The sequence below is a fragment of the Sphaeramia orbicularis genome, chromosome 16 (genome assembly GCF_902148855.1).
Source record: "Sphaeramia orbicularis chromosome 16, fSphaOr1.1, whole genome shotgun sequence".
NCBI classification, from domain to species: Eukaryota; Metazoa; Chordata; class Actinopteri; order Kurtiformes; family Apogonidae; genus Sphaeramia; species Sphaeramia orbicularis.
In genome coordinates this window covers 10559522-10576665 of record NC_043972.1, presented here as the reverse complement: position 1 = coordinate 10576665, position 17144 = coordinate 10559522, and the positions used below count along the sequence as shown (strand labels likewise).

The following is a 17144-nucleotide window of genomic DNA, read 5'->3' as shown; positions in this document are numbered from 1 at the left end:
AAAAAGTTTGTTAAAAAAAAAAACAAAAAAAAAAAAAACACCTGAAATGTTCTATATTTTACTGGTAAACTGTATTTTTGTATCTAAAGATAACGTTTGTTATTGGGTTGAAAATTGACAAATATTGACATGATGATGCCACTCAAGGGAAATAAAAAGGCTGTAAAAAGTTTTATGTAAAAAAAAAAAAAAAAAAAAAAAAAAGCAAAAAAAATACCTGAAATGTTCTATATTTTACTGGTCAAATTTATTTTTGTATCTAAAGTTAACGTTTGTTATTGGGTTGAAAACTGACAAATATTGACATGATGGTGCCACTCAAGGGAAATAAAAAGGCTGTAAAAAGTTTTATGTTTGAAAAAAAACAAAACAAACACCTGAAATATTCTATATTTTACCGGTAAAAATTATATTTGTATCTAAAGTTAACGTTCATTTATATTGTTATTCAGTTGAAAATGGACAAATATTGACATGATGGTGTCACTCAAGGGAAATAAAAAAGCTGTAAAAAGTTTTATGTAAAAAAAAAAAAAAAAAAACAACTGAATGTTCTATATTTTCAAAATGTTACTGGTAAAATGTATTTTTGTATCTAAAATTAACGTTGTTGCAGGCAAAAAGTTGCCAAAAATGGCCAAAAATATCCTAAACAAATGAAATGGGTGAAATATTTTGTTTGGATAATGTTAAAAGGCCTCATAAACATTTCAATTCCCAAAAAATGTGAATTTTGTGGCTGCTTTTTCATGGGTCTGGTTTTACAGGGTTCTAAGCATCACACATCCTCATATCTAGAACATTCTGCAGCGACATTCGCCTCCGACTCTCACCGAACGTGTACTGTATCACCTCTGCACATCTCAGTACATGCAAATGTTTCCATGACAACTGCTGCCAGTTGCCATTAGCACCACTTTGTCCAACATTTTATTAATATGGCGTAAAACTATTCACTTCATTTTTATATTTTAAGTAACGACGTGTGGAGGAGAACGTTTCCATCCTCTTCTAACTGTTCTAATATCACATGACTGTATGAAAAGTAACCTTCCCTTCCACTAAAAACATGAATGCATGATCATTATTGGATGTTCTTCCCATAATTAAAGCCGTCAAAAGGAGGAACAGACCGACCAGCAGCCCCGGGGTTACCATAGGAACCCACAGCCGCCGGCAGAGTCGGCTTAGATTCTACTTGAACGTCATTTTGGGCCGAATTCTCAGTGATTTTCAAAGTGTTTGTTTTTAATGCAGATTTCCAGTGTAAGAAGAGCTGCACAGCACAGGAGCAGATGTGAAAGATCAAGCAACAGTCATTAGAAAACAAAACAAAACAAAAAAAATCAGATTCCATACAAGAAAAAACATAAATATAAAAACACAAGAATCACTCAAACCGAGGGGTTTCACTGGTAAACAGTGAGCTTTAAAATTAATTACACTCCTTTGTCCTCTGAGGTCATAAATAAGACAAAGCAAATGAAATGTCCTTCCTGTTTGTGTCTCCGAAGGTAGAACAGATACCAGTTTATTTACAAATGCTCCTGCAGAACCTGAAATAGAACATTTTCTACGGTAACAGATTAACCCATAAAGACCCAAACAACCAAAACTACTGATCTAAACTGTTTCATACCTGTTCATCCACTAATCCTATCAATACATGGAAATAGTTGGTGTAAAATACAGTTATTCGTCTTTTCATGGCCATCAGATATGACCCGCTCCATAGTTACCATGGAAACACAGTCATCTTCTACAACATTGATTTCTCAGTAAAACCCCTGGAGTTGGATCAGTGACAGTGGATGGACACACTGGGTTTAAGTTCAGTTAATCATATATTTGACTGAAAAAAATCCTTTTCTTCAGTTTTCTGTTTGTGATATAATAACCTTTAACTTTAATCTGAGCTTTTATGAACATCTACATCAGGGGTCTGCAAGCTTTACATTCTAAAGAGCCATTTTTGACTCGAAAACGAAGAAAAAACGTGACTGCAGCCATGAAAAAAAAATTTAAACCCATCTACATTTTACCATGAGGTTGTTCTTCTGTCGCCAATTTGTCATTAGTTTGTGATTTAACTTTGTATTTCCACTACAATAATGCAATGTTTGGTGCATTTATGAAATTATACAACTACAATAAAGAAAACATTCAAGATTTATGACATTTTTTAGTGATGTACACTATTTTCCAAACAAAATTACATTGTTTAATGGATAAATAGTTCAGTTTTCATGTATATGGGCTGACTTTTAAACAGCCAAACTACTGACAAATGCAAATTGAGTACCTTGTATTAAATTTGGCAAGAAAATAATATAGTGACATTGGTATACTATTATTATTATTATTATTATTATTATTATATTCATACAAAATAATAATTGCTATATAATGATCAGAAGGAATAGAAATTGGGGGTAGGAGTACATAAGTTTTTACTTCTTCCTACTCCTTTTCAAGCATGTACAATTTCATTTCATTTGTTTTATTATTATTATTATTATTATTAGTAGTAGTAGTAGTATTTACTATTTTTTGTTTATTTTTGTTGTTTGTTTGCTTATCAATCATTTATGTCCCAGCACTTATATTTTGTTGGTTGATTTTTGTTTTGATTTCACTGTCTACATGTTCAAAATAAAGATTTCATTCATTCATTCATTCATTCATTCATTTTTGTTTATACACTGTCGAAAAATTATTTTATTCTGTGTACAGCCTGCACATTTTTGCAGATGGACACTGTTAGAATTGATTTAAGTCTGTAACAATGTTGACAAGTAACGATTAATTCATATAATTTCTAAATGCTCCTTACGTTTTTTGGCAAGGGGAGCCACAAAGAGAGGCTAAAGAGCCACGTTTGGCCCTGGAGCCATAGGGTGACAGACCCCTGATCTACATGGTCAGTAAATTAAATATGGGAAAATACCAGATTTTCACCGAAAAAACGCAAAATACAGAGGATAATATGATAATAAGTGGTGATAAAGAAAGGTTAAATAGAAAAATAGAGCCCTAAAAGTGGCCCTGGGTCTTTATGGGTTAAATCTGAATCTATATGATGTGTCGCTGTTTCAGATAAATTACTTCAAATAGACTCTACTTTCTGTTACGGGTCGAAATGACCTCGTCTGCCCTCAGGAACGATGTATTTTACACTGATGCAGCTAGAAAAGAGACTAAAATGGCTGCTGGTGGAAACATGGTGGAGAGAGAGGACAGTTGTCGAACAGATCAGTAGTGTACGGGGATGATCCTGGTCGGTCGGACGGGTTTAAGATCGAGTAACGGCTGATTCAGTGTCTGTGCCCCCGTCCCTTTAGCTCAAACCTGAGCCTTTGTAAAAATGTTACGAGAGCTTGACTGCGATCTTCTGCTCCTTCTTCATCATCCTCTGAACCTCTTTCTCCATCTTCTTCCTCTGCTGCTCCAAAGATCGCTTTTCTCTCTCGGCCAGTTTCTGTTGTCTGGAGGCAAAACAAACAAACAGCGATATAAGGAACTGTGGGTTCACCGAGCATCAACAGGAGCCAGATCAGAGTGGGCAACGCATGCTGTGTCCACGAGTCTGTGACGGTGGCAAACACCGCCACCTGCTGGACATACAGTGAACACACACCCGACATATTAAAAACCAAAGAAGTCAAACTGAGCATCTGGGGTCAAATCACAGGAGTAAATTGTGGAGAATGTATAATTTGATTAAGGGTGTAAGAAAATATCACTTCTGCAGTATATTGCGATATTTCATTTCACAATACTGTATCGATATTAAAAAGTACTGTATTGATTTTTTTTTAGGTATTTATTCAAATGCAGATTTTGTGGAGGTTCATTTTTGTTTTTCGTTTATATTTTGTTTATTATTATTGAACACTGTTTTATTAAATAATGTTAGTTCCTTTGTTGGGACTGAACTAAAATAATGTTCTGATGTTAGTTCTGAACTAATAGAATATGAACATTTGAACAGGATCTGAAACTGTAATGTGTGGAAAACAGAATTTCAGTTTGAACACAGGAACATTTTGTGATATAGCATTAGATCCTGTTGTGATCAAATAAAAATGTGTTTAATATTTGTGTCTACACGGTGGGGAAGCAAAATTTACAATATTTTGAGGCAGGGATTGAAAGACAGTGTATGACCAGTTAGTTTATTGAAAGTCATGAGAATTTATTTGCCACAAGAAAATTTACATAATAGAAAATGTTTTTATTCTATGTGTCCTCCTTCTTTCTCAATAACTGCCTTCACACGCTTCCTGAAACTTGCGCAAGTGTTCCTCAAATATTCGGGTGACAACTTCTCCCATTCTTCTTTAATAGTATCTTCCAGACTTTCTCGTAATAGTTTTGCTCATAGTCACTCTCTTCTTTCCATTATAAACAGTCTTTATGGACACTCCAACTATTTTTGAAATCTCCTTTGGTGTGACGAGTGCATTCAGCAAATCACACACTCTTTGACGTTTGCTTTCCTGATTACTCATATGGGCAAAAGTTTCTGAAAAGGTATGGATAATAGTGTTAGGTATGATTATGACATCAATATATGTTTGGTTTCAAAACAACTGATGTAGTGCCTGCTGAGAAAAAACAACTAAATATTCATTGTAAATTTTGCTTCCCCACCCTGTATTTCTGGTGTAATTAAATTCTTCAAGGAAATAATCATTAAAAAAAAAAAGAAACAAACAAAAAATTGCCTTTTTAACAGTATCATTATATATATCGTGATATATCGTTTCGTGATCCTAGTATTGTGATTTGTATTGTATTGCCAGATTCTTGCCGATACACAGCCCTAAATTTGATGATGACGAACTTTATTTTGAACATAAGTAGAAACAAAATACAAAAGGTGAACAAAAGGCAAAGAGAAACTACAAATTTAAATAGAACATTCCAGAATATCCAAGGCAATAAGCCAACAAAAACAGTCATATAATGTACAACTGCCTCATTGTGGCTCCTCAGCAACACTTTATATCCAAAATGGAGTAGCTAATGTTTTTACTTTACTTTAATTCATCTGTTCAACTGTTCCATAATTTAACCCATGATTAAAACACATCCTTTGCAGGAGGGGAAAAAAAAAAAAAAACAAATACCAGTCACTCCTTTAAACCCTTTTTCAGTCCACATGACTCTGTATACCTGTTCAACACATACAAGAATCACCTTTGATCAGTCGTCCTAGTATCGTCCTACTGCACATGTTCTTTACATTTATATGATTATGTAACAGAAACATAAATAAAAGTATGCGTGCCGACTGTTCAAGTTCTCCTTCAAAGCTAAAAGAATCACAAACCTCAACAGATTAAGTTCCTCATTCCTACGTATCTGTGAGTCATGAGCCTTTACTATCACTGGAGAATTAGGAACTCTGGTAACTGGATAAACAAGTGACAAATTAAAGGAAAAGACAATGTAAACTGAAACGTAGCCTTTCATAGGTGCACAACTACAAGGTAGAATTGAAAATTGAATGTCCAATGATACTCTGGGTCATGTATAAAGATGCTGAGTAGCTCTTGTTAATTCTCATTTTTAACCAAAATGGCCGGAAGACAAGACCTGAGTGGGAGGAGCTTCGGTCATGACTGTTTATCTGGATACAGTTTCATTTATATTTAGATCAATATTTTTCTTAAGACATTTCAGGTTGTTCACGTCATTCACATTTTAAGGAATGTGAGTGTGGTGTATAACTCACTAGCCGTGAATCTCGGAGTTTTTCTGTACACGACATGTACCAGTAAACAAAGGGTATGGAATCCTTCTTTTCTGTTTGTGGTCTTTACTTAAAACTTAGATTGATACAAACAAAAGATGAATTTCTAAATTAAATGACATGACAGTCAAAAGACTGAGATGCTCCTGGGCTCCAGGCTTCCGGTTCTGCTTGTCTTTCATTACGTTTTATAATCTTTGCAGCCAATAGGATTGCATCACACAATGATGTCAAGACTTATGCTATTATTACTTAACATTCATATAATATACATAAATTATTAATAATAAATCAAATCTAAATATAAATATGAATTTTTAACTGAAGCACAAAAATGGCTCTCACAAGGAAACTGTAGATGTAAACATTTCCATAACGTAATTGTCATTTTTAAAAAATAAGATATGTCTTTATTAGTCCCACAGGGGGAAATTCCAGGTTTACAGCAGCAAAGCACAAAAGCACAGGAAGTGCAAAATCAAAATAAAGATAAATGAAGAAATGTTTGCTCTGGTTGTCACAGGGGGGTGGGGAGTCAGCTTTGGAAGGAATTTGACTGGAAGGTTAAAATACGATTTTTCAGAACCCCATTAAAATCTTTTCTCTCTAAAAGTGGTGTTAGCAACAAGTGTTGGAGAAACTGTGGTCTTGTCGGTGATCAGACACACATATTTTGGGAGTGCCCCATTGTGAAACACTTCTGGACTAATGTAAAAGGCATATTGGATAGTTTACTTAAAGTGAACCTCTCTATGGACCCATTATTATTTTTACTGGACATATTCCCTGATGGTCTGTCCCAAGACCAAGAATTCATACTACATCTTCTGATGACTGCGAGAAAAATGATCACAATGTTATGGCTGAAACCTGAATCACCTACAATTGGACAATGGATACAAAAAATTAAACAAGTTTGTCTAATGGAACAGTTAACAGCACAGCTACAGCTGAAGACTCCGACCTTTGAAAGAAGATGGAGACCAGTATTCAGTCTTATTGGAATAGATATTTACCTCCGCCAAGGAGGTTATGTTTTTGCCAGGGTTTGTTTGTTTGTTTGTTTGTTTGTTTGTTTGTTTGTTTGTTTGTTTGTCTGTCTGTTTGTCTGTCTGTTTGTCTGTCCGTTTGTCTGTCCGTTAGTGTGCAACATAACTCAAAAAGTTATGGACAGATTTTGATGCAATTTTCAGGGTTTGTTGGAAATGGGATAAGGAAGAAATGATTAAATTTTGGTGGTGATCGGGGGTGGGGGGGCCCACGGGGGGGCCCATTTCCAACAAACCCTGAAAATTTCATCAAAATCTGTCCATAACTTTTTGAGTTAAGTTGCACACTAACGGACAGACAAACAAACAAACCCTGGCAAAAACATAACCTCCTTGGCGTGGGGGGGGCCCACAGGGGGGGGCCACTGATCAGCCTTGGCGGAGGTCTGCGCTCTCCGAGTGCTTCTAGTTAAGCCTGGATTGTTTTGTTTTTTTTCTCTCTCCTTTTCTTCATTGTAACCAAATATTTTATATTGTAATCTTGGGCCCAATCTCAGGACAAACGTTGTTACTCTGTACATTGTTTTTTTTTCTTTGTTTGTTTTATTTTGTTTTCTTCAATAAAAGTTAAAAAAAAAAAGATAAATCAAGAAAGCTGTGTATACTATTTACAGCTGTGCACATGCTGATCATACCACAGGTTGGATAGGGATACGGTTTAAATTCACTTTTTCACTTATTATTTTACTGGTCTGGACCATTTCAGATCATACTGGACTGAATGTAGAACCTGAACTAAAATGAGTCTGGACCCCCTCGTGTGTTAGTGAATGTGTTTCTGTGCATGTGAAGCGCGACTCGTGCTAAACTGAACAATTACAGCATCTGTTTGTTAAAACTGCACTTCCTGGTAGAGAAGGGGCGGGACCTGGCCTCACCTATCAGGTCACACCCAACCCTATAAGAGGACGGACCCAGACCAGGTCCTTCCCTCTTCCTTTGTCTGATGGAGCATGTGGCCTGTGCAGCCCAAAACTGGATCAACAGATGCATATTTAAGTAAGTTCTACTCTACGTTGTGGTTATTTGACTGAATGTCTTTAAGAGTACGTTTGGAATCGTATCGTTAATTGAGTTATTGTCGTTCCTCTGTTTAACATTTACATCATCTGATCCGAAATAAGTGAAAGCCTGTAAATAATCCTGTTGAAGACTCAAATCAAATCCTCAAACCTAACCCCCGACCACTTCACACCAGCCCTTTGTCTCATCCTACATGGTTCTTACACTGTTTTTAGAGGAACTGTGTGCATGTCCTCAGTAGATATTAGAGTTCAATGAAGCTTTTCTGGGAGTTTATGGAGACCCAAGCCCCTTTCATTAATCATCCATCTGTATTCATTCATTCATATAATATATTCGTGTTACCTGAGCACCTCCTCCGCCTCCCAGGCAGCGTCAGACTCTTCCTCCCAGGCGTTTGTGTCCTCCTGCCAGTTGTCCATCTCTCCCAGTTCAGCCTGTACAACAAAAAAAAAGTCACAAATATACCTGTAGTGATGCACGGGTCAGACACAGTTTGAATTAAAGCTCAAACAGCGCTTTTTATTCATCAGTTATGTGCTGAAAACTATACACAAAAGACACAAGAATCTACCTTGAATGAAAAGATAAAGAAAATATGGTAAAATAGTGTTGAATACTTGGTTAAGGTACTTTTAGTGGATGCAAAAAAGCTGTTACAAGGAACTGGGGAAAGACAGAACCACCAACAAAGGACCAATGGATCAGAATTATTGAAGGAGTATATACAATGGAAAAAAAAAAACTCCCAAACTGTGACTACAAGAAGCACAAATGGACAAAAAATTGAATAAACGGACTGATTACAGAACCCGGAATGGTGGAAAAACTCAATAATGTAAATGTAGTGTTGTGTAATGTACCCAAGCAAGGTTTGTTTGTTTGTTTTTGGTGATTAAGTGTTTATAAAATTTCAATAAAAACTAAAAAAAAAAAAAAAGAAATGGTGTTTAAAACATCCTCTGTCTCATTTAATGTCTTATATTAAAAAAAAACAACAACTCTCAAACAAACTAAATCCTGGATGTGTATGAACGGTGTTAGCTGAGGCCTGGGAGAATAAAACTGTAACTTTACTAACAGAGGGAGGACTGAAGGACATCATGTCCTGAGAAGCAGCCAGTCTGCTGGAGAATCCTGCTGAGCCATCAGGCACCAGGTAGTTCAAAGGCTCCCTTTTCTTCAGCACGATCTGCAACGTGGCAACAAAAAAAAAAAAAAAAGCCCCAAGAATTACACAGAAGCACTTTGAAATGCATCAAACTGCAGCATAAAACAATGAGTAAGTACAAGGAAATGTGTCAAATATTTTATAGAAACTATTATAAAGTACAGTTTTATACGATGGGATGAAATTGTGAATAAATAAATCTCGACCACTTACTTTGTAACAGAAATAGCTGGTTACTACTGATTTATTTTTAGCACATTTTATCCCTATTTATTAATGGTGTCTCATCTTTTATTGAAAATATTTTTAATCACATTAGCTTTTAATTCTTGCGATGTGGTTACATATTTTGGTATGAATTTAGGGTTGTGCAGTAGTTTTATTTCTCTACTGGTGCTGTTTCTGTCCCATGCTTCACTATGCCATGTCATAGTATGGTTGGTGTTATTTATTGCTGTCACGCGTCTGTATTAAGATGTCTTCTCGTTTCTACTGTGTTTTCTGCGTGGCGTTGCAGCCCCCTTGCACTATCGCCCACAGTGAATTTCCCCCCAGGGACATTAAAGTATATATCTTATACTATATCTCTGAATTAGATCTCTAAACTGACACTGATCGTATGTAAAATCCAGAAGAAATAATTAATTGTAATAGAATGTTACAGATCCCAGTATTCCCGATACAAACCAAATAAGAAAAAGCCAAATTGGTGTTTAAATACAATCTAAAAATGTCTTCTTTATAATCCCCCTGTCTTTATTCTTTGCTTTTTTTTTAACTTAAATATGTGTAATGTTTAAAGAACCCAGAAGTATTGAAAGCTGTGACTGTCTTTTTTTTAAGCGAGAAATACCAAAACTGTAAGCACTCAATTCATATATTTCGTTTTTTGTTTTCTGTTTGACACTTTTGAATGTATAAAATAAGAAATACCAAAAGGACTCTTAATATATATCATATGTATGAATGGTAATGCTGAGATATCTTGCTCCTTTTCCAAAAAAAAAAAAAAAAATGTATTAAAAAAAGAAAGGAAACAAGATATTTATACATAGAAATTGAGCAACAATCGATATTAAATGAAAAAAAATCCTAAAAAAAAAGGTATTGAAATACAAATGAAAGAGAAAACACAAATACTGAAATGTATTTTGACTTATATTTCTTTGTCGACAATATGAACAGAATATATTTGACTTAAAAGACAGTTAGACTAAAAACATCAATTGATTGTTTCATGTATAATTTAGTTCCGTTCTTCTGCAAACCAGCCTTTTATTGATTATTGTTGTCCTACTTTACATTTCAGAATGTACCTCCTGTTCTTCACTCCAGACACTTCCCGACCAAACGCAGACCACACCACCATCCCCACTTTTTCTTATTTAAATCAACATACTTTATCCAGTATCTGTTTGGTAATATTGGACGTTAACCCACTGCTCTCGTGAATATACCTTTTGTGTTTTCCTGATGGTTGGAGCCATGTCCTTGAAGTAATCGGGCTCTTCGTTGACCTCGTTGGGCGGAGGGGAGACGTTCCCGTTGCCTCCTTCGATCTTAATACTAGTAGGAGCCTCTTCATCCCAAGAGCTCCATTCCTCAATCTCTGGCTGCAAAGATTGAAACATAAACACAAATATGGAGTCAAATCTAAAACAAATGAGACTGTTCGCATAAACCAACTCAAGCGGGTGCTGCAGGATTATGTCCAGAGATTCTATTTATAGTTCACCTTCTAGTTTGTGAACTCCTGCTCAGATGAAGCTGACCCACAATACGGGGGCTTTATTACCACACTGACCTGTTTTGGTACCGATGACGAAAAATCTACTGTTGTCGGGAGAGTTATTTGATCGCCACTGAGCTTACGGCCCCTTCCAGTCCTGCAGACGTAAAGAATGAAACAAATGATCAAAACAAAGCAGATTACTGACATGACATCTGTTAATAGTCAACACAGCCTTAACTAAGAGTTAAATGTACTTTTTATTTAACCAGATAAAATCCCATTGACATTGAGATCTCTTTTACGAGTGCGCCCAAGCCCAGAGGTCAAGCAGCACACGCCATGATGAAAAACAGGTAATTTAGGAATGACATAAAATAATAAATTAGACAAAATATTTAAAGTGCAGTGTAGTTTAGGTCACAAACAAATTTTTTAAGTGCAAGATCTGGTCGAGGTCAGCAAACAAATTAAAAACACAGGCCCCGTTCAAAGGAATTCCGCTGTGCAGTCCATAAAATAGTACGAAAAGCTTGTAGTGAGATGAGTTCTGGTATTTTTAGTTCTGACTGAAGAGTATTCCAGGCAGAGGGGGCGGCAAAACTAAAGGCGTGCTTTTCCATTTCAGTTCGAGCCCATGTGGCCATAGGGCAGAAGGGCTACTGGTTCTCTAAAGAAAAGATAAATATGACAGAACCAACCTAAGAAGAGCCTAACAGATCTGGGACAATCACAGTTCAGGAACTCAGTGAAGGCCACTCTGCTTCAGCGTTCAGTTCAGTGGTGAGTGAGACGACTACAACCCGTGATCAATCGTAAAGCACAATAAGTAGAGCTGCAACCGATTAATCGATTAGGTGCTTGAAGTGAATTCAAAAATTCACTTTCATTAATCGACTTGAATTAATTGAAGAGAAATATTCTATCGCAGTTTTCCTGAATTGAAGCTTCTTTGTGCGTCACAATAAGCGTCCGTGTGAAACACAACAGTGGAACCAATGTTTAACAGCAGAGAAATGAAGGAAACAAAGCTTTGATTCAGGAGAATTGTGGTTGAAGGATTTTTTTGGCTCACTTGAGTCGATTCATCGTTTGCAGCTGTAATGAGAAGTGTTTAAAGATTTCAGATATTAGTCTGAGGCGCTCATATACAGAACATCACCATAATCGAGTATTGGTAAAAAAAAAAAAAAAAAGTAGCTGACACACAGTATTTATGTGCTCTGAGGGAGAAGCAGGATTTATTAGGATAACAGAACCTGACAGTAAACAGTACTCACCTGCATATCAACCTTTTAAAGAAAGAAAGCAAACTGGCAAGACATGTGCAGATCTTAAAAAGGCGGAACTGAGTGATGGCCATGGTGAAAAGAAGCTGTTAGGGAAGAAACAACATAACATCTGGATTAACAGCGAAACAGTTGGCTCTGTGGTATCTATCTGTAAAACAGTAAATCTGTAGTAGGGCTGAAAGATATTGTTATCGAATCGATATCTAGATATAAACATTCAAGATATTAATATCTAAAAAGCAACGATATAAACGATATAGATTTCCCCCGCACTCGCCCTGCATGTACAGCTCTGGAAGTCACAACAAATTTTATTTATTCGTACTTTATGTTAATGTTGATGACTGGCAGTGAGTTCTTATAAATAAAACTGCACTTTCCACATTCTTTTATATTATGATGTTTGTATTTTAATGAAAAATGCTTGATTTTCACCGGACCCGTAGTCATATCATATTGGATCGATATCGAGATATCTGGCATGAGTATCGAGAAATGAAATTTTGTCCCTATCGTTCAGCCCTAGTCTGTAGTAGATCTGTATTCAACATGACAGCATGGCATCTGTACTGGTTTCACAGGAGGCTGTTTGCATAAATGAGACATTAACTTTCATATCTTACCTAATTAAAGTCTCTTTAAATACCCATGTGTAAGTACCTGGTTATTTAACCCTTTCATGCATGAATTATAGCGATTTTTTTTTTTTTATTTATTTATTTTTTTTCCCCTGAGTGTTTTTATTCGTCTTTAGGCATGAAAAAACAATGCAATTGAATTTTTTTTAATAAACCTGTTTTTTTATGAAGGTAGATTTACTTCTCTATTGCTTTAGCTAAAAAAAAAAATTCAATAAAAAGTGTTTGAATGAAAAAAAAATTGACCCAAAAAATTGCATTTGAACACTTTTTTTCTTTGAAGTGATTTTTTTTTTAAACCTTTCATGCATTAATTATGAGAACCTTAGTTGAGTTTTCTTTTTTCTTTTGTTTTTTTTTTTTGAGTGTTTTTATTCCTCCTTAGGCATGAAAAAACAACACAATTGAGTTTTTTTTTTTCATGGATTTAAAAAAATGTCCACTCGGCTACACTATGCATTATATTCTTAAAGCAAAGAAACATGTATTTAAAACCCAATATCAGAAAATGATATGAAAACAATGGAATAAAAACATGTTTAATGCTGCTAATCTAATATTTTCCCACATTTTAACATATTATAATACTAGTTATTACTCACTTCATGGAGATAATGTGCAAAAAAAAAAAAAAAAAAGTCTAAAAATAACCCCAAATCTGTTTCTTACAGTCTAACAATTAACTGTTGTTTAAACTCAAACATGTTCGTGCAGATCAGGTTTATCTAAGTTACAGTAATGGTCTAAATGTCAGTGTTTGGGATGATGCGTAAGTGTCCACTGTGTTGGCTGATGTGGAACTAAAACAACAAAACATAAAAATATAATACTTTTCAAAAAATTCAATCTTCTCTCAGTTTTCGATGTGAACGTTTACCAGACCTGTGTCTTCATGTACAAATATGTTCACTTAACTCATATTCTTCCTAAACTTTTTCACTATTTCTTTATGTTGTCTTCTGTTATTCACAACTTTCCGACATGATTTTCAAGCAAATTTTATCTTCCGTACTGCCAAACTTCAGTCTGTCAGTATTCTCTGAAATATGGTGGACCAAATCTGTGGAATAATCTAAGACTTGAACTTCAACCAACATCTACTTTATCACTGTTTAAAAAGCATCTGAAAAGGACTTTAATTCATGAAAAAATGTAAGGCTGATTTGTATTTGATGATTTGTAATATGGATTACATTTTTATTGTTTTTACTTTAGTTTATTATTTCAGTTATATTGTTTTTTAATTTTTTTTTTTTTTGTGTGTGTATTGTTCATTTCGGGGGAGGTATTCATATAAGCCACAGGTGTCAAACATGCGGCCCGGGGGCCAAATCCGGCCCGCCAAAGGGTTCAATCCGGCCCCTGAGATGAATTTGTGAAATGCAAAAATTACTGAAGATATTAATAATCAAGGATGTTAAAATCATTTTAGGTCGTTTCAGTCTAAAGTGGATAAGACCAGTAAAATACTATCATAAAAACCTATAAATAATGAAAACTGTAAATTTGTCTCATTGTTTTTATATAAAAAAAAGTAAAATTACACAAAAATGTTTACATTTACAGACTTGTCTTTTACAAAAAAATATGAATATCTGAAACGTCTTAATTTTTAATTCAAGATTTTTTTTTTTGCTTAATTCAAGATTTTTTTTGTTGTTGTTGCTTGATTGAAGATTTTTGTTTTTTGCTTAACTCAAGATTTGTTTTACTTAATTCAAAACGTTTTTTTGCTTTATTCAAGATTTTTTTGTTGCTTGATTCAAGATTTTTTTTTCTTAATTCAAGATTTTTCAGACCAGTAAGATACTATCATAATAACCTATAAATAATGAAAACTGTGATTTTTTTTTTCTCAGTGATTTAGTGTGTAAAAAAAAAAAAGTAAAATTGCACAAAAATGTTGACATTTACAAATTAGCCTTTTATTAAAAAAAAAAAAAAAAAAAAAAAGTGAATAACCTGAAATCTCTTAAGAGAGGTATGTGGAATTTTAACAATATTCTCCCTGTTATTTGATGTTTTGTGTATTTGTAGATCCACTGTGATCTGTAAGTTGTGATTCACGTGTATAAATGATAAACTAAGGCGTAATATTGTTAACATTGTACTTATTTTACTAAAGAATTTTCAGCTTGTTCATATTTGTTCATGTTATGTTCAAGTACAATTTGTGGATATAAATATTGTCATTACAGAATTTACTTTTTACACTCAAAAGTTCTTATCCTATTACTTATATTATTTGACTGGTCCGACCCACTTCATATCATATTAGGCTGAATGTGGCCCCTGAACTAAAATGAATTTGACACCCCTGATATAAGCCTTCTTTTAGCTTCTAACCTCTCCTGCACAGTTTTGTTCCTTGTTTGAATGTTGTTGTTTTTTTCTATTGCTGTTTTATTTTGTGCAAATAAATTAACACATACACATATAAAATACACATAAAATAGAATATACAAGAGAACAGCTGTAGAATAGTTGTCCACTATAGTAACCATTATGCATGAAAGGGTTAATATGTAAATCTTACCAACAGATACAATAAATAACCCTGTAATAATAATAATAATAATACTGCCAGATGAATGAAATAACACAAGGCTAGCTCAGTCTTGTACAGATTATAAGGCTTCTATGCAAAAACAAGCTAAAGCTAACAGTTCTATCAGCTTCTGCCAGTATTTACACTCAAACACCGTAACTAGATTCTGACTAAATATTCCCCAGGATCTATCACACAAATATGCACAGACCTTGCAGGATGTCAGAACACCGTTTGCAGAGCAGCTGCTTTCTTCTTGTGCGGCAGAACAGACAAGTTCATTAATGTGCTAACACTAGCTTGCTAGCTTAGCCCACTGGAAATCATGATATTTCTGAATGTCTTCGCTGTCTTCATAGGACGACGCATTAGTGTGGATAAATTACAGCAATGTCAAGTCAAAGCCATGCATAGAACAGCTACACAGCCTACTCCCATTTCAAGCCAAAACTCCAAAATCGGTGTCGTCGCTCATCTCTGTCCCATGGCTGCCATCATGGAAGAGGGAGGAGCAGGAACAGGGAAGTACGGCGTGGTGAGGCCTTCACGGACTGTCGGACTTTGGAGGATTCTCATTGTTTGTACATTTTTGAAGATTTACGTAAGCGCCACAGTCTAAACAACAGCTGCATTTTTTCCCCCCTCAACTTTATTGAAAATATTTGGGTATACAAGGGATAAATTTTGAACAAACAATAAGATGTCCAAAAGGAAAAAGCATTTGAACAAGTAAGTTTAAGAAAATAGATTTAAAGACACAAAGCAGAATAGACAAATAATAAATAAATAAACAGAAATAACAAATCTAACAAAAATAAATAAATAAATGCAACAGAGTTCAGTCTATTTTAAAGAATTGTTTTTAAGTTGCCGGGGTGCTAGAGCTTTTTTTTGTTTTTTTTGTTTTTTTTTGTTTGTTCAAGATAAATTCTAAAGATGTATTATATTTTTCTCAAATTCCATTAGAAAGATTTTAAAATTTGGGTGTGTTTTTAGTATATTTATTTTTACGTATATGAAATTTTCCAAATACAATTATCAAATTTACAACAAATTCTAAATTACGAATGTCATGTTTAAAATATGTAATTACATTTTGGGATGTTATAGTTATCTTTTCATTACTTTTAAATGTGATATATTTTTCAATTTTGGACCAGAAATTTGAAGAGTGTTTACACAGAATAAATGTAGAGTAGTTTCAGGACAAGAATGACAAAAGTTACATATTTCTTCATAAAACAACGTTTTTTTTTGTTTTTGTTTTTTTTCTCAGCTTTATTGAAAATATTCGGGTATACAAGGCATAAATTTTTTAGCAAACAAACAAGATGTCAAAAAAGAAAAAGCATTTGAACAAATAAGTTTAAGAAAATAATTTATAGATTTAAAGATACAAAGCAGAATAGACAAATAATAGTATAAAATAAATAAATAGAAATAACAAATCTAACAAAAAATAAATAAATAAATGCAACAGAGAATTCAGTCTATTTTAAAAAATTGTTTATAAATAGCCAGGGTGCTAGAGCTTTTTTTGTTAAAGATAAATTCTAAAGATGTATTATAATTTTCCAATTCCATTAGGAAGATTTTAAAATTTGAGTGTGTTTTTGGTATATTTATTTTTACGTATATGAAATTTTCCTTATAAAATGATCAAATTTCCCACAAATTCTAAATTACAAATGTCATGTTTAAAATATGTAATTGTATTTTGGGATGTTATAGTTATCTTTTCATTACTTTTAGATATGATATATTTTTCAATTTTGGACCAGAAATTTGAAGAGTGTTCACACAGGAAGAATAAATGTAGAGTAGTTTCAGGACAAGAATGACAAAAGTTACATATTTCTTCATAAACAACGTCTGAAAATATTTATTCATTTACTCATTTTACGTAATTACTTAATCCTTGTAAGGACTGCAGGGA

The 17144-nt window shown here is 34.0% G+C and overlaps 1 protein-coding gene and 1 long non-coding RNA gene across 2 annotated transcripts; one reads left to right on the top strand and one right to left on the bottom strand.

The window, feature by feature from the left end:
• Nucleotides 1–2663: 2663 nt before the first annotated feature.
• Nucleotides 2664–15734, bottom strand: ebag9 (estrogen receptor binding site associated antigen 9). Its single transcript, XM_030157120.1, has 7 exons — nt 15420–15734; nt 12011–12105; nt 10806–10887; nt 10459–10614; nt 8912–9022; nt 8176–8267; nt 2664–3485 (listed from the first exon to the last, which is right to left on the bottom strand). The coding sequence occupies exons 2-7, from the start codon at nt 12091–12093 to the stop codon at nt 3368–3370; spliced, it is 642 nt and encodes a 213-aa protein (XP_030012980.1). The 5' UTR covers nt 12094–12105; nt 15420–15734; the 3' UTR covers nt 2664–3367.
• LOC115434971 (uncharacterized) lies at nt 3785–11821 on the top strand. The gene is made up of 3 exons (XR_003937619.1): nt 3785–3796; nt 6258–6261; nt 11561–11821. It is a non-coding gene; the product is annotated as an uncharacterized LOC115434971 (long non-coding RNA).
• Nucleotides 15735–17144: the final 1410 nt, after the last annotated feature.

Coding starts and splice junctions, on each gene's coding strand:
- ebag9 (XM_030157120.1), bottom strand. CDS start 12,093: ATGGCCATCACTCAGTTCCGCCTTTTTAAGATCTGCACATGTCTTGCC. Junction 10,888..12,010: donor TTTAAAAGGTTGATATGCAG/GTGAGTACTGTT, acceptor TTACGTCTGCAG/GACTGGAAGGGGCCGTAAGC. Junction 3,486..8,175: donor GAGGCGGAGGAGGTGCTCAG/GTAACACGAATA, acceptor TTTTGCCTCCAG/ACAACAGAAACTGGCCGAGA.